The following is a 25,563-nucleotide window of genomic DNA, read 5'->3' on the forward strand; positions in this document are numbered from 1 at the left end:
CGTCAACCTGATTTATGTTTGCTGAAGCAGTCAAGAAATCCCTCCCCAAATAAATTTCATTCATTATTTTATTGCCTGGTTAACAGCAGAGCAACTGATTGGGAGCCAAAACTTTTTGTTGTTGGGTTGTGTTGGGTTTTTTTTCACCCAACCCAACCCTCCCCCCCCCAAAAAAAAAATAAAAAAAGAAAGACTCCAAATAATAGCCTTTTGTAGGAGCCTTTTGTAGGAGCCTTTTCCTGCTTGTTCAATTAGGGGCTCGGAGGCGAAACGAACATAAAAACTTCAACAAATCTCTTCCCTTCCAAGAAATGACAGACTGTGGGCTCTCTGTTATTGTTGGGTTTGATGTTTTTGCCTCTAAGGAGGTCAGCAATATGGAAACATAAAGGCCAATTTAATTTGTGCATCTGTGGCTGCCAAGTATTTTAATTCCGACAGCTGTGACTGAAGAGTTAATATTTTACTTGTCAGAAGCCCCGAGCGGGACAGTGAATCACTCTAATTCTCATTAAGAGGCTTCCCCCTACCCCTCCCCCAGCCCCCACCCCCTCCCCTCAGCAGCACCCTAATTCAAAATAATGAAAGTAGAGACTGAGTGCCATTCTAATGCCAGTTGAGACCTATCTTTTAATATTTGCCCGGTGATGGATTAGGGATTGGGGAAATTCATCTCGGATCATGGAACCTAATTTAATAAGGGATCATTCCGAGAGTATTGCATTTTATAATAATGTCATTTAATGTGTCCTCTTCCATTTTTACTGTCCCACAGCTTACACACAGCCTCCCACAGCATCCTCCTGCAAAAGCTTCCAGCCCACGGCTCGGGCAGGTGCAGCCTCACCCGGCTGAGGGACTGGCTGGGTGCCCGGGCACGCAGAGTGGCTGTGGTTACAGGCACCAGGATGGCTTAGGGGCTGCCCTGCTGGTCAGGGTTAGGTGATCAGTTGGACTTGAGCATCTTGGATGTCTCTTCCAACCTGGCTGATTCTGTGATTCTACTGGAAAGCAGCTCCGTGGAGAAAGACCTCAGAGTCCTGGTGGACAGCAGGTTCTGCATGGACAGCAAGGTGCCCTGGTGGCCAAGAGAGCCAAGGGGGTCCTGGGATGCAGCAAGAAAAGTGTGGCCAGCAGAGCCACTTCTGGCACACTTCGCCCCCTCTGCTCTGCCCTGGTGAGACCACAGCTGCAATACTGTGTCCAGTTCTGGGCTCCTCAGTTCAAGAGAGACAGAGACCTGCTGGAGAGAGTCCAAGGGAGAGCCAGGAGGATGCTTAGGGGACTTGAGCACCTGGAGAGAGACTGAGAGCCCTGGGGCTGCTTAGTCTGGAGAAGAGAAGGCTGAGAGGGGATCTGATCAATGTCTATCAATAGCTGAGGGGTGGGAGGCAAGGGGAGGTGGCCAAGCTCTTTTCAGTGGTGTGCAGCAATAAGCCAAGGAGTAACAGGTTAAAGCTTGAACATAGAAGATTTCACCTCAAGAGGAGGAGAAACTTCTTTACCGTGAGGCTGCTGGAGCCTGGGAGCAGGCTGCCCAGAGAGGTTGTGGAGTCTCCTGCTCTGGAGACTTTCAAAACCCACCTGGATGCATTCCTGTGAGGACTGCCCTGGGTGCCCCTGCTCTGGCAGGGGGGTTGGACTGGATGATCCCTGGAGGTCCCTTCCAACCTCTAATGTCCTGTGATGCTGTGATGCTGTGAATGGTACCACACCCAGCTGGTGGCTGGTGACCAGTGGTGTCCCCCAGGGACCAGATCCCCCCTGGGGCTGCTCTTCTCCAGACCAAACCCCCACCTCTCACACAACAAAAGATGCCTGACCCTTGCCAGTACTTTCTGAGTGCAGATCAAACCCAATGGCAACAATCTCTAACTTGAGGGCAAGTTTCTCCTCATGCTCAGGTGGAGCCTCCTGCCTTCCAGTTTGTGTCCACTGCCCCTTGTCCTATCACAGGGCACCACTGCCAAGAGCCTGGCCCCTTCTTCCTGACACCCACCCTGCAGATATTGATAGACATTGATCAGATGCCCTCTGGGGCTGCTCCTTTCCAGGCTCAACAGCCCCAGGGCTCTCAGTCTTCCCTCCTCACAGAGATGTTCCAGTTCCTTCATCATCCTCATAGCCTCCCCTGGACTCTCTCCAGTAATTCCCTGTCCCTCTTGAACTGGGGAGCCCAGAGCTGGCCCCAGAACTCCAGCTGGCCTCCCTGGGGCAGTCCAGAGAATTATTTAATCAGTTGTCTGATTTGCACTTCTTGGCAGTGCACTGAAGCTGAATCTCTTGGTGAGCCCTACCACAACACCTAAGCTGCTCCAGGTCCAGAAGAAACCCAGCCCCTGAACAGCCACATGTGGTAAGTGGCTACCAGCTGAGGAGCTGCAGCCTGAGCTCTGGGTGGTCACACATTTGTCACACGAGGCCTGGGGGAATCTTACAATGAGAATTTTTGTTCCAAACACGTTCAGGTGATTAAGCCTTTAACTGTCAGGTACCAGCTCAACCCCTTCCCTTGGAGGTGTGACAGGATGAGAGCCAATCCAGGCAGCCAGGAACCAGTGGAGCACTGACCTGCTGTAAACAATCATCACACCACAGGAGTTTCCCCAGCACTGCACTGTGGCCTTGGAAGGGGAAGACAATTAGTACAAAATGAGCTGCTTGATGTTTTCTCTCTTCTTCCTGTGTGCTCCCACAGCTTTCTGTTCTTTAGGACACTGCAGGCTTTGGGGTTTCTTCCACTTCTTCTCACCAGCTCAATGTGTTTCTTGTGTCTTGGAAAAAAAAAACCAAAACAGCAAAGATTCTTTCTCTATTTTTCTTTTGATTTTCTTCTTTTCTTTGCATTTTACTTCCCGATTGGCCTGCTGCTTTTTTCTTCTCTTCCATTTCCTCCTCCTCCCATTTCTCATAGATTCACAGAGTGGTTTGGGTTGGAAGGGACCTTGAAGTTCATCCAGCTTGGGTGGGAAGAGACCTTAAAGTCCAATCAGTTTGGGTTGGAAGGGACCTTGAAGATCATCCAGCTCCAAACCCCTGCCATGGGCAGGGACACCTTCCACCAGCCCAGGTTGCTCAAGGTCTCATCCAGCCTGGCCTTGAACATCTCCAGGGAGGGGAAAAAACCTCCCTCCCTGGGCAACCTGTTCCAGTGTCTCATCATCCTCACTGTAAAGAATTTTATGGTCTTCTCCTGGAGTCACATTTTCCCACCTTCAGGTTCTGAGTTTTCCTATTGAAAGCTGGAAAATCTTCACCCAGATTTTCTAGCCCCAAATTTTTGTTTCCCCCTATGCATATTGCTTAGCATATTGCTCTTAAAGCTTCTTTCTTTTGAGGAATCGTCAGAAGTTCTCCCTCCAGTAGGAATGTTGCATCTGTGCATGTCCAGCATCTGGAACCCCTTTAGGGACTCGTTTGGTTTGCAAAGAGAAAATTGTATTTATGACTGGTTTAAATCACTAAAAGGAAGGGGGGGAAAACAAAAGAGAGAGTCTGGTTGTATCTACAATAATTAGGGGTGACTAGTTGGGATTAAAGAATGAGAAACACAACAAGAAGTTAAATAAGCAGCTTTGGAGGCTGTGTTTTAGTGAAGGTTGCCTGTGAGAGTCACCTTCTGCAATTCTCACCTCTTGATGTTGGCTTTGGGGAATTCCACCCCTCCCCCCCCCAGCACCTTCATTACAAATAAAGGTTAAAAGAGGGGGTGGCAAGGGTTGGAATTGCACACAGGTGGTGGCCAGGGTCAGGTCTGCTGTTGTGCTTTGCTGATTTGAATGGGTCCTTGAGCACTGCTCCTTTCCTTACCTCACAGAATCACCACAGAATGGTAGGGGCTGGAAAGGACCTCAAGAGCTCATCCAGTCCAACCCCCCTGCCAGAGCAGGAGCACTTAGAGCAGATCACACAGGAACACCTCTAGGTGGGGATTGAATATCTCCACACCCCTCTGGGCAGCCTGCTCCAGAGCTCTGTCACCCTCACAGTGACAAAATCTCTCCTCCTGTTCCCATGGAACTTCCTCTGCCTCAGCTGCCACCACTGCCCCTTGTGCTGGCATTGGGCATCACCCAGCAGAGCCTGGCTCCAGCCTCTGGGCACTCCCCCTGCACATCTTGATCAACATGAATGAGGTCACCTCTCAGGCTCCTCTTCTCCAGGCTCCAGAGCCCTCAGCTCCCTCAGGCTCTCCTTGTAAGGAAGATGTTCCACTGCCTGCAGCATCTTTGTGGCTCTGTGCTGGACTCTCTCAAGCAATTCCCTGAAGACCTTCTTGACCTGAGGGGCACAGAACTGGACACAATATTCCAGATGTGGCCACACCAGGGCAGAGCAAAGGGGCAGGAGCCCCCCTCTGACCTGCTAAGCACAGCCCTTCTGATGCACCCCAGGATGGCCTTGGCCTTCTTGGCCCCAAGAGCACATTGCTTGTGCCAGTCTTTGCTTAAGCAACTAACATCACCCTGCTGGTGGAGTCACCACAGCTGGAGGTGTTCAAGTAACAGCTCAATGTGGTACTTTGGGACAAGGTCTTGTGGTCATGGAGGTGTTGGGTGGACAAGGTTGGGCTTGATGACCTTAGAGGTCTTTTCCAGCCTTAATGGTCCTATTGGTGGTGGGGAAGCTAAACTGGTATTGACCTCGTTGTGTCTCGAACTGCTTAACTTGGTCCAAGTCCAGTTTGCTAAGCTGCTAATGACAAGCCCAACCAAAAGGAGGTATAAATAGCCCCCTCTCAGAGGGGAGAACTGGCAACAGTTAGAAAATGGCTCTAGGATACAAGAAGAAAGCATCATCAGAAAGTTCAGGGTCTGCCAAAAAACACAAATAACAGAATGTTTCCAAACTTAGTCATTTCTTGCTTTGCCTTTCTTCCTCCATTTCCCTCTTGCTGATGCCTTTTTCCCATCCACAAGTCCATCCCTCTGTGCCTGTCCCTCCTCCCAAGTCCATCCCTCTGTGCCTGTCCCCTCCCACCAGCTTCTCCTCCTGCTATTATATTTGGAATATCTGCTCCTCCTCACCAAGCTCAGCTATAGGAGCTAATCATAGAGCTGGAGACCATCTGATAGTGGAAATATCTTTAAGAAGAAAATTTAGGAAGAAGCTTTCCATGAGGTTATCATCATAGGCTTTCATGATGATATGGTTGGTGGGAATGGGCTGGTTGGAAAGGACCTTACAGATCATCTACTCCACCCCCCTGCCATGGGCAGGGACACCTCCCACCAGCCCAGGTTGCTAAAGGCCTCATTCAGCCTGGTCTTGAACACCTCCAGGGAGGAGACATCCACAACCTCCCTGGGCAACCTGTTCCAGTGTCTCCCATCCTCACTCTCAAGAATTTCTTCCTAATCTCCAGTCTAAATCTACCCTCCTCGAGCTTCAGTCTGTTCCCTCTCCTCCTATCACTCCCAGCCCTTGAAAAAAGTCCCTCCCCAGGCCCTCCTGGATCACCTTCTGGTACAGGAAGGCTTCTCTAAGGTGTCCCTGGAGCCTTCTCTTCTGCAGGCTGAGCATCCCCACAGCAGGGATGCTCCACCCTTCTGATGATCTCCGTGGCCTCCTCTGGACCCACCCCAGCAGTTCCCCATCCTTCTTGCCTGATCAGCCTTCTTCCTTCTTGCCTTATCAGCCAACACCTGCCAGGGAACCCAGCATGGCCTCACCACAGACTGGAGCTGTTTGTGTGGCTGCAAGGCTGCACCCACAGCAGGACCTTCCCTTCCAGTTCATCAGGCAGTGGCACAGCTCCTGGCTTCCCTTTGTCCCTTTAAACAACTCAGGATTCAGTTTGGATCTGGATATTCATGATCAGTTCACTACAAGGAGTTGAGAGACAATACTTAGGATAATATCATTGTGCATTTGAAGGCTTCAGGTATTTTCTGTTGAGCTGTCTGGACAGGAATAGATCAGTCCCAGGGGAAAAAAAAAAAAAAAGAGGAAAGTAAAGGGGGAGAAAAAGGGAAAGGAAAGGGGAAAGGGAAAGGGAAAGGGAAAGGGAAAGGGAAAGGGAAAAAGGAAAGGGAAAAAGGAAAGGGAAAAAGGAAAGGAAAAAAGGAAAGGAAAAAAGGAAAGGAAAAAAGGAAAGGAAAAAAGGAAAGGAAAAAAGGAAAGGAAAAAAAGGAAAGGAAAAAAGGAAAGGAAAAAAGGAAAGGAAAAAAGGAAAGGAAAAAAAGGAAAGGAAAAAAAGGAAAGGAAAAAAGGAAAGGAAAAAAGGAAAGGAAAAAAGGAAAGGAAAAAATGAAAGGAAAAAAGGAAAGGAAAAAAGGAAAGGAAAAAAGGAAAGGAAAAAAGGAAAGGAAAAAAGGAAAGGAAAAAAAGGAAAGGAAAAAAGGAAAGGAAAAAAGGAAAGGAAAAAAGGAAAGGAAAAAAGGAAAGGAAAAAAGGAAAGGAAAAAAAGGAAAGGAAAAAAGGAAAGGAAAAAAAGGAAAGGAAAAAAGGAAAGGAAAAAAAGGAAAGGAAAAAAGGAAAGGAAAAAAGGAAAGGAAAAAAAGGAAAGGAAAAAAGGAAAGGAAAAAAGGAAAGGAAAAAAGGAAAGGAAAAAAGGAAAGGAAAAAAAGGAAAGGAAAAAAGGAAAGGAAAAAAGGAAAGGAAAAAAGGAAAGGAAAAAAGGAAAGGAAAAAAAGGAAAGGAAAAAAGGAAAGGAAAAAAGGAAAGGAAAAAAGGAAAGGAAAAAAGTAAAGGAAAAAAGGAAAGGAAAAAAGGAAAGGAAAAAAGGAAAGGAAAAAAGGAAAGGAAAAAAGGAAAGGAAAAAAGGAAAGGAAAAAAGGAAAGGAAAAAAGGAAAGAAAAGAGGAAAGAAAAGAAAAGAAAAGAAAAGAAAAGAAAAGAAAAGAAAAGAAAAGAAAAGAAAAGAAAAGAAAAGAAATGAAAAGAAAAGAAAAGAAAAGAAAAGAAAAGAAAAGAAAAGAAAAGAAAAGAAAAGAAAAGAAAAGAAAAGAAAAGAAAAGAGAAAAGAAAAGAGAAAAGAAAAGAGAAAAGAAAAGAGAAAAGAAAAGAGAAAAGAAAAGAGAAAAGAAAAGAACCTCAAGCTGCCAGAGCAAATCTTCTGTATTACAATACAAAAGTGCTTTGCAACAAATGAAACAGGCTGCTGTGGTCAGGGATTGCCACAGAGCTCCCTCTCTGCTAAAGCATTTGCAGCCAGCAGGCACAGGACAAGACAAACACCCAGCAAAGGACAGGTTTGAATCACTGAATCACCACAGAATGGTAGGGGCTGGAAGGGACCTTAAAGCTCATCCAGTCCTACCCCCTGCCAGAGCAGGAGCACCTAGAGCAGATCACACAGGAACACATCCAGGCAGGGTTTGAATATCTTCAGAGAGGGAGACTCCACAACCCCCAATCCTGGGCAGCCTGCTCCAGGGTTCTGTCACCCTCACAGAGAAAAAGTTTCTCCTCATGTTTCCATGGAACTTCCTATGCCTCAGCTTCCACCAGACCTTTAAAAGAGAAGGAGACTCCACCACCTCTCTGGGCAGCCTGCTCCAGGGCTCCAGCACCCCCAATGTAAAGAAGTTTCTCCTTACATCCGAGTGAAGCCTTCTGTGTTCTATGGAACCACAGAACCATAAGAACTGCTAAGGGTGGAAGAGATCTTTGAGATCATAAAGTCCAACCAAAGTTGGAGGAGCAAAGGCTGAGAGCCCTGGGGCTGAGAGCCTGCAGAAGAGCAGCCCCAGAAGGCAGCTGAGCAATGCTCAGCAAGAGCTAAAGGCTGGGGGGGCAAGAGGCTGGGGCCAGGCTCTGCTCAGTGGTGCCCAGGGACAGGCGAAGGGACACAAAGTGGAGCCCTGGAGGTTCCATGTGAGCAGAAGGAGAAAGTTGTTTGGTGTGAGGGTGCTGGAGGGCTGGAGCAGGCTGGCCAGAGAGGTTGTGGAGTGTCCTTGTGTGGAGAGCTTCCAACCCCCCCTGGGCATTGTGCTGCTGGGCAAGCTGCTGGGGGTGCCCTGCTGGAGCAGGGGCTTGGATTGAGTCAGCTCCAGAGGTCCCTTCCAGCCTCAGCCATGCTGGGATTCTCGGATCCCTTATGAACCTCACAGCTTGCTCCCAACTGATGAGTCAGGAAAAAAATCTGTGGAAAGCCACTGGGTGTAGGCAAAGATCTTGTTGAACACAGGGACCCTCTCTGCACTCCTCCAGGAGCAGAGGAGAAGCTGGAGGGAGGCAGGCTGAGAGGCAGCACGCACAGCCTGCCAGCAAGAAGCTGCTCCAGTGCTGGGCTTCAGATCACAACACATCCTCTCAGCTGGAAACCCCCTTGAAATGGCTTTTCACTGGAGCTGTTTGGTTGCCCTGCACGTTGAGTATAAAATAAAGACATTGAAAACTGACTAAGTCAAGAATGTTTTTCCCTCTGAAAACCAAATTTCAGCCTACAAACGCAGAGTGGACTGGGAGGACCTGGGAGCCAAGGGCTGTGGAGCTGCAAGCAAAGACACCCAGGGAGAAGCTCTCACAGCTCCCAGACTGAGTTTCAGATGTAAACTGGAATCCAGCTCCTCTCCAGACAAAGAAATGTAGATGGGTTTGGGTTTGCATGCAAAGGAATTGGAAAATAACAATTTGGGTTGGGTACAGCCTGACTGCTCTGAAGTTCTTGGTTCAATCTAAATATTCTATCCTGCTCTGAGCTGGAGCAGCAGCAGTGCTGCTGGGTGCTGGCCCTGCCCAGCTCAGTCCCTGCTCACTCAGGCACTTGCTGAAGCTCAGGGCAGCTTGGCACAGCCAGGGACTGCTGCTAGCAGGGAGAAGCTGATGGGAACAGCTCCTGCCAAGGGCTGGGGGGCAGAAAGGCTCTGCCTGAGACTTGCTCCTGGGCACACCAAGGGCACTGCCACAGCTTGTGCCACACCTTGGGGGGCAAGAAGGCAGAGGGGGCAGCTGTGGGGAGGAGCAGACAGCACAGGGGACCCTCAAGTGCCCACCAAGGGATTGCAGCCCATGGAGGGCATCTTCAGGAGCAAGCTGAGGGATCCTCAGGGTCCAGCCTCTTCTTTCCTGGCTGCTGTCCCAGCAGCACTCTGTCCCTCCTGCCTTCCATCCCCATCCCTGTGTTCCTGAATCCAGTTCCCCTCTGCTGCTGAGTGCAGTCTGGGCCTTGCCCAGTGCCTGCCCCAGCATCAGTGGTGCCAGTGGTGCCATCCTGCCTCAGGGCTTGGGTTCCCTGTTGGTTTGTGTCTCTGTGTCTCTATCCCATGGCATTGTTCTTCCCATCCCAGCTGGCTTAGTTTCTTTCCCATCCCATCAGCCTCTCTCTCTTTTTCCCTTTCTCTTCCCTTTGGGAATCAGAGGGGTTCCTGGAGAGCCTCTGGCACTGTTCTGGTGGCCAGCCCAGGCCTGACCCTTACCAGCTGGATCACAGGAGGGAAGGTTCTGCTGTGTGAAGTTCCATGCTGTACCAGCTGATCTTCACTGCAGAAGATACTGGCTCCTGAGACTTCCCACTTTGTCACAGCCATTACTCTATTATCCTCATGTTGTAAATGAGGGATGACAGCTGTAATTAAATGGTGGTTTGCATTAATTGTGTTTAAAGGAGAGCAGTTTGCTGATAGCCAGGATGAAATTGGCTCTCCACAGCTCTGGTTGTGGTGCAGGGGGAAAAAAATATTATGGAAAGCTTCATAGTCTTCTGTCCTCCTCTTCATCACTGCTCACAGCCTTGCCTGCAAGGAACCATCAGCCTTGTACCCAGAACCAGCTTGGTCAAGGCCAGAAGGATGTTTGGTGAGGAGTGGGATGCTGATCTCCCTGCCCTTCACCCTGCACTGCTCCCTTCTGCCTCCCAAGGAGCCTCCAGCTCCCCTGAAGGTGTTTTGGTTTCCCTGCCCCTGGGAGTTATGGAGACAGTGGCCATTAATGGATGATGGATTAATGGGTACCATTAATTGATAATTGAGTTTCCTGGGTCTGCTGCATGATTCTGGTCTTTCTGTAGGGACATGAATGTGCACAAGATAATGATATTGAGAGGGCCAAATGTGCCTGCTCTCTTCCACCCATTGCAGAGCAGATCTGTCCAGAGGGAGAGTTCTTTGAGTCTTTGTGTCCTAAACTTACTGTCCGGGCTCTTCTGGGTTGTTTGATTGAGGAAAATAAATGGCAGATGGGTAAAGTGTTCCATGGGCACATCAGTGTTGACTTAGCACCAAGGCACCAAGCCCAGTCCCCCCAAGCAGGCAGCCAGCAGACCAGGAAATGTTCCCCTCAATGTCTCCCACCATTTCTCAGCTTCTCCCTGCTGTCATATTCTGGTCCTGGCATTTCTCCTCCTCTGCCTGCTCCTCTCTGCTTCTCCTCTGCTTTCCCTGCAACTCTGTCAGATGCTCAGAGCCACAGCACAGTGTCCAGGTCACTCCTCTGTGCCTCTCATCACGCCACCAGACTGCTCTCCACCCACACACTCCTCACCCCTGACTCATCCTGGTTTCTGCCTCCATTCAGGGAATGGCTTCTACTGTTCTGGCCATGTTGTTACACAAGGAAGCTCAGCTGGTTCCTGATCCCCATCTGCAGCTTGGTTATTGCAGCCACGACCAGGCTTGATGCTATTGAAGATTCACAGATCACATCGGGCTGGAAGGGACCCTCCAAGGGCAACTTGTCCAACCCCCCTATAGTCACAGGGACACCTCAGCCAGAGCAGGCTGCCCAGGGGCACATCCAGGCTGAGCTTGGATGTCTCCAGGCATGAGACCACAACCCCCTCTCTGGACAGCCTGTTCCAGTCTCTCCCTACCCTCACTGTGCAGAACTTCCTCCTGATGTCCAACCTAACCCTGCCCTGCTCCAGTTCCAAACCACTGCCCCTGCTCCTATCCCCACAGCCCCTTCTGAACAGTCCCTCCTCAGCCTTCCTGCAGCTCCCCTGCAGATACTGAAATGCAGCTCTGAGGTCTCCCTGCAGCCTTCCCCAGGCTGAACAACCCCCATTCTTTAGGTCTGTCTGAGCATCTTGGTGGTCTCCTCTGGACCCTCTCCATCAGGTCCATGTCTATCTTGTGCTGGGGGTCCCACAGCTGGACACAGCCCTGCAGGTGAGGTCTCCCCAGAGCAGAGGGGCAGGATCCTCTCTCTCCAGCTCTGGCAATGGGCACTGGCAGCCCAGAAGGCCAATGGCAACCTCAGGCTGCCCTTGGCCTTCTGGGCTGCCAGTGCCCATTGCTGGCTTCTGTCCAGCTTCTCCCAATAGCCCCTTTGATATAATTTTCTTAGCTCTTTTGTGCTGAAGCCATCAAGGCAAAATGCACTTTGCAGCCCATGCAGCTCTTCTGAGCACAAACCTGATTGTGTCCTCAACATCCTTCTTGGAGTGGGGGCCCCAAAACTGAACCCAGGATTCAAGGTGTGGCCTCACCAGTGTCCAGTCCAGTGGGACAATCCTGCTGCCCGCAGCATTGCTGCTCCAGGCCAGGCTGCTGCTGCCCTTCTTGGCCACCTGGGCACCCTCTGGTTCATGTCCAGCTGCTGGCACCCAGCACCCCCAAGGGCTTTCTCTGCTGGGCACTTTCCAGCCACTCTGCCCCAAGCCTGTAGCATTGATGGGGTTGTTGTGAGCCGAGTGGGGGACCCAGCTCTTGGCCTTGGAGACCCTCACCCCATTGCCCTGGCACTTGGAAATGAGTCCATGAGCAGGAAGCAAACACTTACCAATAAAAGCAGTTCCTGGTTAACCTTGATTTTCCCCCTTTCTCCCAAAAAAACTTCTTGGGACACTCCTCAAAAGCCTGAAGGAATCTCAGAAGCATCCAGACTTTAAATAGCCCTGAAGGTCCATTAGTCATGGGGATACATCACATAACTGAGCCTGACCTGGGACATACCTTGGCTAATAACAATTGTTTTGAAGTATAAATGTTCTGCTGGTAACAGAAGGCTTCATTCATCTCCCTCTGGGAAAAGAGCAGCGAGCTGACACTCTAAATCCTGCCCTGCCATTGTCTGAGGGAGCAGGCTCAGGGCAGATGTGGGGAAAGCAAACTCAGAGAGAAAACTCCCAGGCACTTCCCCACCCCGGGAAAATCAGTTCCTGATTAGGAGCACAAACGAGCCCATTAGAAATTAATCACAGCTAATTACAGCTGAGCAGAGAACAATGTACAAATTGCAAATGTTTATCTTACCCTCAGAAGTGTTTCTGTGGCTGGATTCCTTCTGGAATCCTTGCAGGATCCTGTACCTAGGTAGGGAAATGTTGTAAACTCTTTCTGTAATTAAGCTGATTACAGATGTAAAACTTGTTCAGCTGCTTCCTATTAGAGAGTGGTTTGGCAGCTGCATGAAACAAGGACAAATCCCTCCAAGGGTCAGATATCCTCCTCATGCACTCATCACAAAACAGAGCTACTGCTCTTTACACCAGGTAAGGATCTGGCCTTTAAAGCCAACAAATGCTATCAGGAAGTCCTCTCCTGACGCTTTGCAACACAGAATTCCGCAATCCCAACATGGTGAGGGTTGGAAGGGACATCTGGATATCACCCAGTCCAAGCCCCTGCTCCAGCAGGGCACCCCCAGCAGCTTGCCCAGCAGCACAATGCCCAGGGGGGGCTGGAAGCTCTCCACACAAGGACACTCCACAACCTCTCTGGACAGCCTGCTCCAGCCCTCCAGCACCCTCACACCAAACAACTTTCTCCTCCTGCTCACATGGAACCTCCAGGGCTCCACTTTGTGCCCCTTGGCCTGTCCCTGGGCACCACTGAGCAGAGCCTGGCCCCAGCCTCTTGCCCCCCAGCCTTTAGCTCTTGCTGAGCATTGCTCAGATCCCTCTGGGGCTGCTCTTCTGCAGGCTCTCAGCCCTGGGGCTCTTAGCTTTTGTTCCTCACAGAGATGTTCCAGTTCCTTCATCATCCTCATAGCCTCCCCTGGACTCCCCTGGACTGTCTCTCTTGAACTGGGGAGCCCAGAACTGGACACAATACTCCACCTGTGGCCTCCCTAAGGCAGAGTACAGTGGGAGGAGAACCTTCCTCAACCTGCTGATCACACTCTTCTTCATCCACCCCAGGACACCATTTGTTTTCTTGGCCCCAAGGGCCACACTGCTGGCTCATGGTGAACTTCTTGTCCCCCAGTCCTCCCAGGTCCTTCTCTAGGGAGCTCCTCTTCAGCAGGTCAGTCCTTCACCTGTTATTGTGCATGGAGTTATTCCTCCCCTGGTGCAGGACCACTTGCCCTTGTTGCACCTCATGAGGCTCCTCTCCCCCAGCTCCCAGCCTGGCCAGGTCTAGCTGAATGGCAGCACAGCCTGCCAGGGTGTCAGCCTCTCCTCCCAGTTTGGTATCATCAGCAAACTGCCTCAGAGTCCAGCTCAGAGTCTACTCCCTCCCTTCCTCCAGATGTCGATGAGGATGTTGGACAAATCTAAACCATCAGACCCAGCTGATTCATTAGCCTGTTGCTTTCTTTGTCTTACAGGTTTGGTAGGGAGGTCTTCCCCTGAGCAGAATTTCTGCTGCAGTCAACAAAGTTGATGGAAGCAGAGATAAAGCTCCCTGCACAGGGCCAGCAGAGACATCTCCATGTGGTTTCCATTGTCCTGCATTTAACCTCTTGCAGATTTTTTTTCTCTTTTTTTTTTTTTGGGGGGGGGGGGGGGGGCTGGAATACTTTATTTACAATTTCTTTTTACAGAGAAGATGTTTACCTTCTCCCTAAAGATTCCCAGATGTCAAAACACTTCCCAGTCTAAATATTTCCTGAAGGAGAATCTGTTTAATGCCCAATGTACACACACTAAGCAGAGGAGCAGGGGAGGAGATGTTCTGAGTTTTCACAGCTCTTTTGTGCTGGGCTGCAGGCAGTACCTTCATTTGGTGCAGATTGTCCATGCTGCTGGGAGCCAGGATTCCACTGCTGCAGTAGTAACTCAAGGGGCAGCCATGAGATCCCTAAGTGTGGTGTTTGTTAATGCTAACAGTTTGCACACTGCTGGCTAAGGGCTAAAGCACCTCCATGATCTTTCAGCAGGCTGAGAGGGGTTGGTTGCTTGCTGCCAGCTCTCACCTGGAAGAAGTCTTTTAAAGCCATTGCACTAAAACACCCTCCAAGAAAAGTAATTCTGGCTCCATCATAGAATCAGAGACTGGTTTAGGTTGGAAAAGACCTTTAAAGCTCGTCTAGTTCCAACACCTGTGCTTGCCATGGGGCAAGGAAACCTCCCACCAGCCCAGGCTTCTCAAGGCTTCATCCAGCCTGGCCTTGAACACCTCAGGGAGGAGGCAGCCAGAGCCTCCCTCAGCAACCTGTTCCAGTGTCTTACCAGCCTCACTCTAAAGAATTTTTTCCTCATCTCCAGTCTGAATCTGCCCTCCTGGAGCTTGAAACCATTGCCTCTGTGTTGCTGGTTCCTTTTCTCTATCATGCCACCAAGAAAGAGGATGTTCCTTCTCTGGAGATGTTCAAGACCTTTCTAGGTACATTCCTATGTGACCTGCCCTAGGTGACCCTGCTTTGGCAGGAGGATTGGACTGGATGATTCCTGGTGGTCCCTTCCAAACCCTACCATTCCATGATTCTGTGATGGGCAGTGAGGGCTCTGCTGATTTTTCCTTTAGGAATGAAGTTGTTGCCAGGTCAGTAGAGTGAGTAACAAGCAGTCCCAGAGCATGACTGCATCCTGAAATGTTGCCATGCTCTGCACTCGGGCCAGGAAGGTTCCTGGTGTAGAAAATGCAGAGAATTCTCTTCATTCACACCAACTTAATTGCCTAAAGAACATCTGGAGGGAAGATTGGCTGCTCCTGTGAAGCCTGAGCTGTGACAACTTGCATTTCTGAGAACTCTTATGAGATCCTCCACCATGACCAGGGGCAGTTATGGCTTCAATACAGGAAAGGTTACAAATGAGCACAGTTTTTCCAGCTCCTTTCAGAACTTGTTTGCCCCGCAAAAACAGTCCCAGGGCTGAAGCACCTCTGCTGCAAGGCCAGGCCGAGAGAGTTGGATCCTGGAGAAGAGAAGGCTCAGGGAGACCTTCTGGTGGCCTTGCAAGATTTAAAGGGGGCGATAAGAAAGTTGGGGACAGACTTTTGAGCAGGGCCTGTTGTGACAGGACAAGGGGGGGTGGTTTGAACTGAAAGAGGGAGATTTAGACTGGAGAGAAGGCAGAAATTTTTTTACATTGAGGGTGGTGAGACCCTGGCCCAGACTGCCCAAATAGGTGGGAGGTGCCCCATGCCTGAAACCATTCCAGGTCAGGTTGGCTGAGGCTGTGAGCAACCAGCTCTAGCTGCAGATGTCTCTGCTGACTGCAGGGGGGTTGGGCTGGCTGACCTTGAAAGGTCCCTTCCAACACAAACCATTCTGTGATTCTATGATCTCAGAAACCACAAAACTGATAGAGATCTGCCTTTTTATTTTTTAAAGCTGTGTAGTTGATGACCTTTAAGGTGCCCTTTGACCTGCTGTTACATCACAGACGAACAGGCTCAGAAACGGTGATAAACTACAAATTCAAGGGCAAAACAGGAGGGGAGCAGCCACAAAATTGGACAAGTATCAATATTGACTGGGCAGGAGTCAGTACAGTGTGTCCTGTTACATTAAAAAAACCACATCATTTATTCCTTGAGTATTCAGTCGTGGTCCACCAGAAGGTCAGCTGTACTCCTAAAGACATGCTGCTGGTGCTCAGAACCATCAGCTGGATACCACAGAGGCTCAAGTGCTCTTCTGATGCTGCTCCTCTGAAAGGCAAGTTTAAGCCCTGTCGGTTAAAAAGCTCTGCCTGGGATAAAACTGAGCTGCTAACGACCGCTGTGAAACTTAGCACTTTCTGTACAGTGGTAGTTAACACAACGCTCGGGCAAAAGCACTGCTCGCTCGCTCGCTCGCTTCCTTTCTTTCTCCTTTGAAGGACTAAAATCGATGGTGGGAGTTAAAGTGGTGCTGCTGGTGGTTGGTGTTCTCCCTAAGACATCTGGCTGCCATCCCGCTTCGCCGCTCACCTCACACCGAGCCAGCAGAAGGGGCAAGGATCCGCGGGAAGTTGCTGCTGCAAACACCCCATCGGCTCTACAAGGGCAGAAGCAGGCGGGTTTGCTCCTTCCTACATGGTTTATTTGATCTTTTCTCTAAAAAAAAAAAAAAACCAACTCCTTCCCAAGGCCACTACATCTCCATGTAAATCCCATGCTAAAAATGTCTCTGCAGAAAGCCTGTGTCTCATGTGCTGGGGCTGGCTGGTGACACAGCCATAATCAAACTGCATGGAACCTGCAGGGTTTTTATATAGATCCAGACCCTCTGAGAAATAAAATAGGAACACGGAGAGTTCTAGCCAGCTTCTGCCACTGGCCTCTAGACTTATTAGGTATTCCAGCCCAAGAAAAGCAGGAATGCAGCTATTCCTGTCCAGAAATATCCCGTTAAGACTACTTTATTTTAATCACAGCTGCTCTAACAAATACACAGCTCGCTTACACCGCCCAAGCTTTCTGTGATGAAAGCACATTTTTCACGTCGTTGGGTTTTTTCCCCCCCGTCTCTATTACAATCATCTTGAAGACAGGCACTCCAATAGCCGAGCATATTGTAAGGATCTGAAGAGCCACTCTGCACGGATCCATCACCATTTACATCAATAACCTGGCACAAGGCTGTTAGGCAACGACATTTAAAGTAGTGGTATCTTTCTTAATGGAGGGCAGGTAGAACGTGACAAGTTTATCTGGAGAACATTCAAGGTCGTGCTTGGGATGTGAGCTGTGGGGGGTCACAACGGCCGGGCTGCAATATTAGCTGCTTGCCCACATATTAATTAACTTCTTTATTCGGGGATCAATCGACACCGCTGTTTGTTTTATTGACTTTATAATTAGCAGTATCTTACTTTTCCTTGAATAAAGCTGTTTTACCTAACGCAAAATCTATCACTTTCCGCCCGTTATTAGCTCATTTCGCACCATAAAACCCTCCCTGGGAGGGCTCCTTCCTGAGCTGGAAGGGGGACTTTGACCCTGCCCCTGTCCCTGTCCTTGCTCTCCCCGCGGGGACCACTCGGGCTCGATCCCGCCGACCACCTGCCGTCGTGGGACCCCGCGGCGCCGCCGGCACTCCCCGCTGCGGCCGGGCCCGGCGGAGCCCTTCCCCGCGGCTCACGGCCGCAGCTCGTCGCTTCCCTGGCAAAGGGCGCGGTGGGGACGAGGGGAGCTGTGCCTCGTCCTCCTCCGCATCCCTCCAGCGCTCCCGCAGCCCTCGAGCAGCGCCTCGGCTTCTTCCCCGCAGCGCCGAAGCCGCTCCCTTCCCGCAGGCGCTGCCGGTCTCCGCGTCTGGACTCGAGGGCACCGAGGAGGGCTCCGTTCCCTCAGAGGCACCCCCGTGGCGGGCTCCTTCTCTTCACAGGCACTCTCCATGGCGGGGTCCTTCACCTCACAGGATTCACTGTGGCAGACCCCTTCCCCTCACAAGGACACCCCTGACGGGCGCCTTCAGCTCGCAGGATTCACTATGGTGGACGCCTTCCCTTCGCAATCATCACTGGGGGGGGGTCTTGCCCTCTCAGGAACGACCGAATCAGGCACCTTCCCTCGCAAGATTCCTTATGGTGGGCACCTTCCCTCACAAGAACACCCCACAACAGACACCTTCTCCTCATAGGGACCCCTACAGCGGGAGCCTTCCCCTCAGGGACCCGTCGGGAAAACCGAGGCGTCCCGGTGAGCACAGCGTGAAGGAGCAGGGCATGGCGGGGCAGGGACGGGGCTGGCAGGTGGCTCCCGGAGGGGAGTGGATCGCTACGGCACGGCGGGGCAGGGCGGCTCCGGCAGCGGGGTGCGGGCTCTGCCCCGAGCCGGGATCCGAGGAGGCTCGGTGCAGATTCCCCTTCCCATTCTTTCCCTGGAAAATATTTGGAGCCGTTAGACTTTCCTCGATTTTATTACCTGAGGGAACTTGACAGAACTTGTAAAGACACAATTGCTATGTAACTTCCACCGGTCTGCGGGGTTGGGTTGTTGTCGTGGGGTTTGTTCGGGGTTTTTGTCTCAAAAAAAGAAAAAAGAAGAATAAAAGAAAGAAAAAAGAAAGAAAGAAAGAAAAAAAGAAAGAGCCAAATCAAAAGGAGCTTTGCGAAGCCGAAAACTCAGGAAAACTGACAGAAAATGGTAAAAAAAAAAAAGCTGCGCGAAGGTGAGCGGCGCTTCCTCGTCGTGCTGGGCACTATCGGCTTTGTCGCGGTATCTACGGAGCAGAAAGAAAGGTGCGAGCTCTACAGAAGGCGTCAAACACAGCAAAGAAAGAATATCACCGATGATTTAATACTATTAACAGTACCAGAAGTGAAACCGTCCACTGAAACGTTACCCTTTTTTCCAGTCAATAGGTCGCAAAGTGTCTTAAAATTCGTTACTTGGCACTTATTTAATTCGTGAGGTCGAAAATGGATAAAAAAAAAAATAAATTAAAAAGGTGAAGCCAACCTGAGTGGAACAAAATATATATTGTACTGACAACAAATGCCATGAGATAACAGCATCTTTTTTTTCTTTTCTTTCTTTTTAAAATAACTTAAAATACACTAGAAAAAATATGGTCAATATAAATAATCTTGTTTTCATGGAGAACAAATAGATACAAAGCCCGTCCATCCCCGAAGGTCGTGTAGAAGAGCTTTTCCTCTCGTCTTGGCAAGAAGCATGAAGGGGGCCTGATAGTAAAACTGGGGGGTAAAAACCAGGTCAAACTGCACCGTACCCCAGGTTAAATAGCTATAGGTCTTTGAAACAATAATAATAATAATAATTAATAATAATAAACTAAACAAACAAAAAAAAATCACAAGGTAAAGCGAATAGATACACCTTTATGAGATAAAATGTAAAACGTTTGACAGTCAACCATCAATTCACAAGTTATAGCCAAAAATAAACTTTCGTGTGTATCAACATAATTTACATCTACCCAGTACCTCGTCTTGGGACTTCGCCGTGGTGTCAAGCAGTGGTTGGGAATTAAATAATTTTTTTTCCTCCTTTTTTTTTTTTTCCTTTTTCCTTTTTGCTTTTGTTTTGTTTTGTTTTTTCCCCCTCAGGACAAAGAGAGGCAACACTCCGCTCTCCTGATGCTTTCCGCTCCTTTTTATTTCAGAGGTGGGACAGCAAAAGAGCCAACAAAGATCTCAGAGCGGCAAAGGTAGCGCTTGATCTCCCTCTCTTTTTCCTGCTTCCCTCCAAGATTAAAAGAGGCAGAACCCAGCCACGTTTGTTTGGTTTGGTTTATGGTAGTTGTGTTGTTTTGTTTTGTTTTGTTTTGTTTTGTTTTGTTTTGTTTTGTTTTGTTTCCTACTAAAGATGAAGGTGAAGTGTAAGTGAATCAAAGGACTCCATCAATGAAATACAAACACATGCAACCCGGAATGCTGCTGGAGGAAGTATCCCGGACAGTTTCCCATTAGAAATTCGCAGAGAAATCACTGTCTGTCTTTTTATTTCCCCCTTTTTATTATTAATTTTTTTCTTCTTCGTCGTCGTCTTTCTCTCTCTCTTTTTTTTCTCTTTTTATTTTATGTCGCTATTCCAGACGTGGTTGTTCAACTCAAGTATCTGATGCAAGGTGAAAGGAGGCCCGCCTCTCTTATCAAATTTCCTGTATTAAAGTGAACTTCGCAGAAAAAGGTCAGTTTCAAAACCTGTGAACTTCCCAGCTGCGTGCCTAGTTCCTCTAATTCTTTAAATAACTATATATCTCCCGTCCGTTTCTCCTCTCCCGCCTCTTTTTTCTTTTTTTTCCTTTTCTCCTCTTCTCTTTCTTTTTCTTTTCTTTTTTCTTTTTATTTTCCCCCCCTTTTTTTAATGTAAAAGCCCCAGCTCCGGCGGGTCACAGCCCCAGGGCAGCGGCGTGTTTCTTGGCCTTGAGGCGGAGGTCGGCGATGCTGGAGTTCTTGCTGGTGGTCTTGGCGGCGGCGGCGGCGGCCACCACGGAGGCTGCGGAGGCGGACTCGGCCAGGGTGGCCAGCGGGAGCCCAAAGGGAGGTGCGGGGAACATCATGTAGGGTGCGTGGGCAAGGTGCGGGTGGAGGTGGTGATGGGCGTGAGCTACGGCGCTGTCCAGCTGCAGCTGAGCCTGAACCTGCCAGAACAACCTGCGTGGAAGACATCCACCCACCAACCTACCCAGACTGGGGAAATCCCGTGGGTGTCCCCCTGTCACCCACCCACCGCGACCGAGGGCACCCTGTGGGTGTCCCTCCGTCACCCACCCAGCCACCACGACTGAGGGCACCCTGGGAGTGTTCCTCTATCACCCACACAGCCGCCACGACTGACGGCACCCTGTGGGTGTTCCTCTACCACCCATCCAGCCACTACGACTGGGGGTACCCTGTGGGTGTTCCTCTGTCGCTCACTCACCCACAACCAGGGGAGTTCCAGGGGTGTCATCCACCCACAACCGAGGAGCACCCCGTGGATGTCACCCTGTTATCCACCCATCGTGACTGGGGGACCCTCATGGGTGTCCTCCTGTCACCCATCCGTCTACAACCAGGGTATCCCACGGGTGTCATCCACCCACAATTGGGGGTACCCCGTGGGTGTCCTTCTGTCACCCACCTACAACCGAGGGTGGCCACATCTCTCTGTCACTTGCCCACCCACGATGGAGGGGAATGCTTTGGGTGTCATCCGTAGATAACCGAGGGGGACCCCGTGGGTGTCACCCTGTCACTCACCCGCCCACAACCGAAGGGGACCCTGTGGATGTCCCCTTGTCATTCACCTTTCTACAACCGGGGGACCTCATGGGTGTCATCCACCCAACACCCAAGGTGACCCCGTGGGTGTCCCCCTGTTACTCACCCACCCACAACCGAGGGGGACCCCGTGAGTGTGCCCTTGTCTTCCACTTGCCTGCTGGAAGGGCATCCGCAGCGCACCCACGTTGACGTACGGAGCCACCCGGCAAGCTTCAAACTGGCTGGCAGCACCGATCAGCACCCCTGCAGGGATGCAGGGCAGGGGGTCAGCGTGGAGAAGACTCCCCTGGAGCACCCACCACGCGTGTCTGAGCCACCCGCATCCCCCCTTTCTCACTCAGTACCTTTGTGGAGTTGGTTTTCTTGCTTTCGGCATTTGGCTCTTCGGTTTTGGAACCAGACCTGAGGGGAGAGGAGTGCGGAGGGGGTGGAACACAGGGATCGCGGTAAAAAAATAAACCCACGGAGGGTTAAAAGAAAACCCCAGAAAACAAAGAAAGGCGGCTGGGCTCCATCCCCCCGGGCTGCCCCTACTCCCCAGCTCCGGAATACGAAGGGGAAGGGGTGCGTGGGGGGAAATATATACATATAAATAATATAGAGATAGCTAAAAATATACCGAAAACGGTCATTTACAGAGTGCTCGGCAACGAGAAATCACTTTCCGAGCCCCAGCTTCATCTTTCCACATCAGGGTCCCAAAAGACCTCAAGTCACCCCCTGATATCTAATCCTGGCGATAATGGGTTTGCATTGACAGGCCTGGGAAGATGGTGCTCGTTAATACATTAATTAATTAGCCGTATCCTCAAGGAAAAAAAAAAACCCCACAGCCTCCCCCCAAACCAAACACTCAGGAGTTTGATTGCTGTGTTTCTGTTTGGTTTTTTGTTTGTTGTTTGCTTTGATTTGGGTTTTTTGTTTGGTTGGGTTTGGGGTTGGGATTATTTTGTTTGGTTGGGTTTTTTTTGTTTGTTTCGTTTTGGTTGGTTGGTTGTTTTTTTGGGTTTGGGGTTTTTTTGGGGGTGGGGGGAAGTGGGGGGAGGGGAGAGACTAAGGGGGAAAGGGAGAATTTTGGTCATAAAAGCTTTGCTCCCTAGAAGTTGGGAATTTCTCTGTGCAGTGGAGTGGAGCTCAGAAGCGGAATAATTATCTCATTATCATGCTAATCTAATTTGCTTCCACAGAACGGGCTGCGCGTTTAGCCAAGAATTCCTTTTAATATTAGGGATGGAATCTCTGGAATAAATTCCCAGAATAAAGTTCTGCTGGATGAGAGAAGGGTGAGAAAAAGACTTAGAAAGTGCCTGGAAACAGCCCTGCTGAAAGCCCGATTTCTGCACCGTGTCTCACAAGCCACATCCACCAATTCCCCCCTCAATCACCACCAAACACGGCAAAAAAAAAAAAAAATCTTTTTTTTTTTTTTTTGATATCTAACACGCGGAGACAAATATAAAGACGATTTTTCCCCTCGCCCTGTCATTTACTTCATCCGAGGAAAACCAAGAGCCACATTTCCCCTGGAAATTCCCTCCACGAATCCACTAATCAGCGCAGATCCGAGGCAAAATAAAAATAAACAAAATAAATACTATTGCAAAGCGTTTTCGCGGAACGATTTTAAAGGGAAGAGCTTTAATCTATGTAAATCTCCCCCAAGTTATTATGCACCCGGCGATTTGGCATCAAGGGAGCGCGGATTATGCGCTGCTGCTGCTGCTGCTGCCGTGGTCTTTGTCGAGCCCGCAGAAGGAAGCAACCAAGCACCCTCCTTTCCCCATCCTTCCCAGACGAGTTGAACCCCCTCAACTTTTTATTTTAGGGTTGGTTTTGTTCCGATTTGATGTTGATAGCGGGAAAAAAGGAGTTTTTTTTTTTTTTTTATTTCATTCTATTTAATTTGATTAGGCTGCGATGAGCAAAGCTGCTTATTATCAATTTTTCGGTTGAACGTGGCCTCTCCGTTCCCAATCCTAAACCCTACAACAACAAACCCCACAAGGCAAATAGTTGGGTGCAGATGGTGGCCCAGGAGCACAAAGATCGAGGAGAGGAGAAGGGGGGGAAAGTATCTGTTACAGCAACACTTTAAGAGCTGCAGATGTTCGAGGCCTAAAACTACTCCATGTGTTCAGAGAAATAATGACTATCATTTTCTCTTAGTGCATTATTCGTACGGAAACACAGAGCAGCAGCTACATTTGTCCTCAATTGAGGACTTCCTTTCCTCACTCTTCTTCTCATCCCGATTAAAGTCGCAGAAATCAGCCCAGGAACCCGATTTGAAAGAACTCTGGAAGGTTAGAATGCGGGGATTTAAGCTCTTTCCGTGCCTAAAATCGCCTGATTTTATCCCAGATTTCTGTGTTCCATGAAGCCGAACAAAGCCGGGCTGTGCACTTGGCTCCGTTTTCCCCCGCTGCTTCCATTCCCGATTTAAAAACTACGAGGAGAAGCGGGTTGTAAATTTATTTTTGCACTTAGTTGTTAATTTAGTTTACGGTCGTTACATCTATAAAGTTAATTGCTGCGTCCTCCCGGCGAGCCAGAAGCCACCCGGAGAAGGAACCACAAGCCACGCCAACAAAATAGCCACTGCAGCTCCTTGCCGAGGTGAAATGACCGCAGAGATTAAATCAAACACAACGCAGAGAGGGGCAGGGGACTTGCAAAGAATCAAACCACCGAAACCTTCCCCCGGGGGAGAAGGGGATCGTGCAGATTTACCGGGTGCGATTCGGTACCGGGAGCACTCCCCTTTCCTCTGACAACCCGAGTCGGGAGTGGTGGGGAGCAGGGCACGACCGGCTTTTACCGAGTTGGTTCCAGAACGAGGAACCCCCATCCACCCCCACGGGCACCCCACACATCCCCGCAGGGTTTGGCTACCTGCACCCTGGCCTCGGAAAGCCCAAGCCTCTGGCTCAGCTCCTCCCGCATAAACGCGTCCGGGTAGTGGGTCTCGTCAAAAAGCCTTTCCAGCTCGTTCAGCTGCTCCAGGGTAAAATTCGTCCGGCTCCTCCTCTGCTTGATTTTCGTCTGCCCTTCGTCTTCCATCGCTTTCGCATCCTCCTTGCGCTCCTTCAGCTCTGGGGACACTGGGCACGACATACGCGGCAGTCAGACCCGGCTGGCACAGGGGCATCCCTATCTTCAGCTTGTTGGGGTGTGCTGGGGGGTTTGCCCCAGCTCATCCCCGAGCCCTCCGGACCGGACAACCCCCCACAGCCCGGGGCCGGGGCCTGTGCTCCCGGGCCGAGCAAGGCCCGCCCGCCTCGGCCTCTGCCTTTTCCGGGCCCCGCCGCTCGGCTCCGTTAACCGCTGGCGCTGGGGAAAAGGGGGACCCGGCAGGGCCGCTTCCCGCAGCCCGGCATCCACCCGGAGGGGCCTTGCCGAACCCACCCCTTCCCCGGGCTCCGGGTCTCCAGCCCGGGGAGAAGCGCAGCAACAGGTCTCCGGTGCTCTCCGCTGATCACCGCAGCCCCTCCGAGCCCAGTTCGTTCCCGGGGCGATTTCTTTTCGTTGTTTAATTTTTCTGCCCGAGATTCGCCCCGGAACGGACCAGACCGGACCGCCGGTATCGCTAAGCAGAGTCCCGCGGATCTAGCACGCCGCAGAGCTGCCTGCCCGGCCCTGCCCCGGCCCGTTAGCACCGAATTTGTTTATTATCCCTTTTATCTCTTTTTCCCTGGGGATGCTGCCGGTTCAGCCGTTTCCACCGGGAACATTTGCCCGAACAAAAGCGGCGGCAGGGACCCGCGGATCCCAGTTTAGCGACAGGAACAAGCTCCGCGGGTGGGCGCGGAGATTTCCGCGCTGCTCCTCGCTGTTCCCGTAGCTACCGAGAGCGGCCTCTGTACGGGCACAATCCCCGGTACGGAAAAACAACGCGGAATTTCAGAAGAAATCTACCCTGCGTGGAACAGTTGGGCGCGGAGATTGGGCTGAGCGTCGGTAGGGCTGATCGGACCCACGCGTGTCCGCGCAACCGGGACTCACGGGAGGGAGGAACGAAAGGGCCCACCCGGCCGGGCTTTCGTTGGCAGCGGGGCTTTCCCGTAGGATGCTGAACGACAGCAGAGCGCGTTGGGAGCAAGTTAAACGTTTGTTCAAATATTTTAATGTAAACTTCGGGGCTGACCGCCTATTTCCCGTAACCGGGAAGGGGCGGAAAGCCACCGTCAACACCGATCGCAGCCTCCCCACGGGCGCTGCCGAGCCCCTTTCCCCCCGCCGCCGCGGGTCCGTCTCTCCTGGCGCGCGGCCATCTCCCGCTCCCCGCGTCCCAACCCCGACGGAGGGCATGGGAAAGGAAAGAAGGGGAAGCCCCCCGTGCCATCGTTACCGTCGCTGAGCTTGGGGGTGGCTGCCTCGGCGGCTCTCTCGGCAGCGGCGGCGTCGGGCTCCCGCGGCGGGGACCTCCCGCTGCCCGCCCTTGCCGCGGGGCTGCCCGCTTCGTCTCGGCCCGGTTCAGCCGCGGTTCCACCGCTCTCCCTCGGTCCTCCTCCTCCTCGCAGCGGCCCGCTCTCCAGCACCTCCCGGTAGGTGATGAGCTCCTTCTTCTCCTTCGTTTTGGGGTCAAACGACTTGGAGACAAACGCCGTCAGCTCTTCCATGGCCGCGGCTCAGGGGCGCGATGCCCCGGCTCCCCGGGCGAGCATCCACGGGGCCGTTCTGGGCCGTTTCGAGCCGTGCCGTGCCGCCCGACGTGCAGGGCTCTCGGGGTCTGACAGAGACAGCCGCGATTCAAGTGGCACTATTTATACTTTGCAAAGCCTGCCCCTTGTTCCTGGAGAATTACCTCCCCTCGGAGCTCTGAATGGAACCCCCTTTTTTTTTTTAAATTTCCCC

At 51.0% G+C, this 25,563-nt stretch overlaps 1 protein-coding gene across 2 annotated transcripts; it reads right to left on the reverse strand.

The window, feature by feature from the left end:
* Positions 1–19,832: 19,832 nt before the first annotated feature.
* SHOX2 (short stature homeobox 2) lies at positions 19,833–25,328 on the reverse strand. Of its 2 annotated transcripts, none has more exons than XM_054386097.1 (5): positions 25,058–25,328; positions 23,602–23,810; positions 21,054–21,111; positions 20,864–20,952; positions 19,833–20,084 (listed from the first exon to the last, which is right to left on the reverse strand). In XM_054386097.1, the coding sequence occupies exons 1-5, from the start codon at positions 25,326–25,328 to the stop codon at positions 19,833–19,835; spliced, it is 879 nt and encodes a 292-aa protein (XP_054242072.1). The 2 variants fall into 2 exon arrangements, with proteins under 2 accessions (XP_054242072.1, XP_054242071.1); XM_054386096.1 differs by having other exon boundaries at positions 19,833–20,097; positions 20,817–20,952.
* Between the last annotated feature and the right edge of the window lie 235 nt (positions 25,329–25,563).

This window comes from Indicator indicator, chromosome 13, assembly GCF_027791375.1.
Source record: "Indicator indicator isolate 239-I01 chromosome 13, UM_Iind_1.1, whole genome shotgun sequence".
NCBI lineage: Eukaryota > Metazoa > Chordata > Aves > Piciformes > Indicatoridae > Indicator > Indicator indicator.

Bases quoted from the DNA above. Each gene is read 5' to 3' on its own strand.
- SHOX2 (XM_054386096.1), bottom strand. From the start codon at position 25,328: ATGGAAGAGCTGACGGCGTTTGTCTCCAAGTCGTTTGACCCCAAAACG. The intron at 23,811-25,057 runs GTAACGATGGCA...TGTCGTGCCCAG, and splicing joins CACCCCCAAGCTCAGCGACG to TGTCCCCAGAGCTGAAGGAG. The intron at 20,953-21,053 runs GTACTGAGTGAG...GCATCCCTGCAG, and splicing joins AGAAAACCAACTCCACAAAG to GGGTGCTGATCGGTGCTGCC.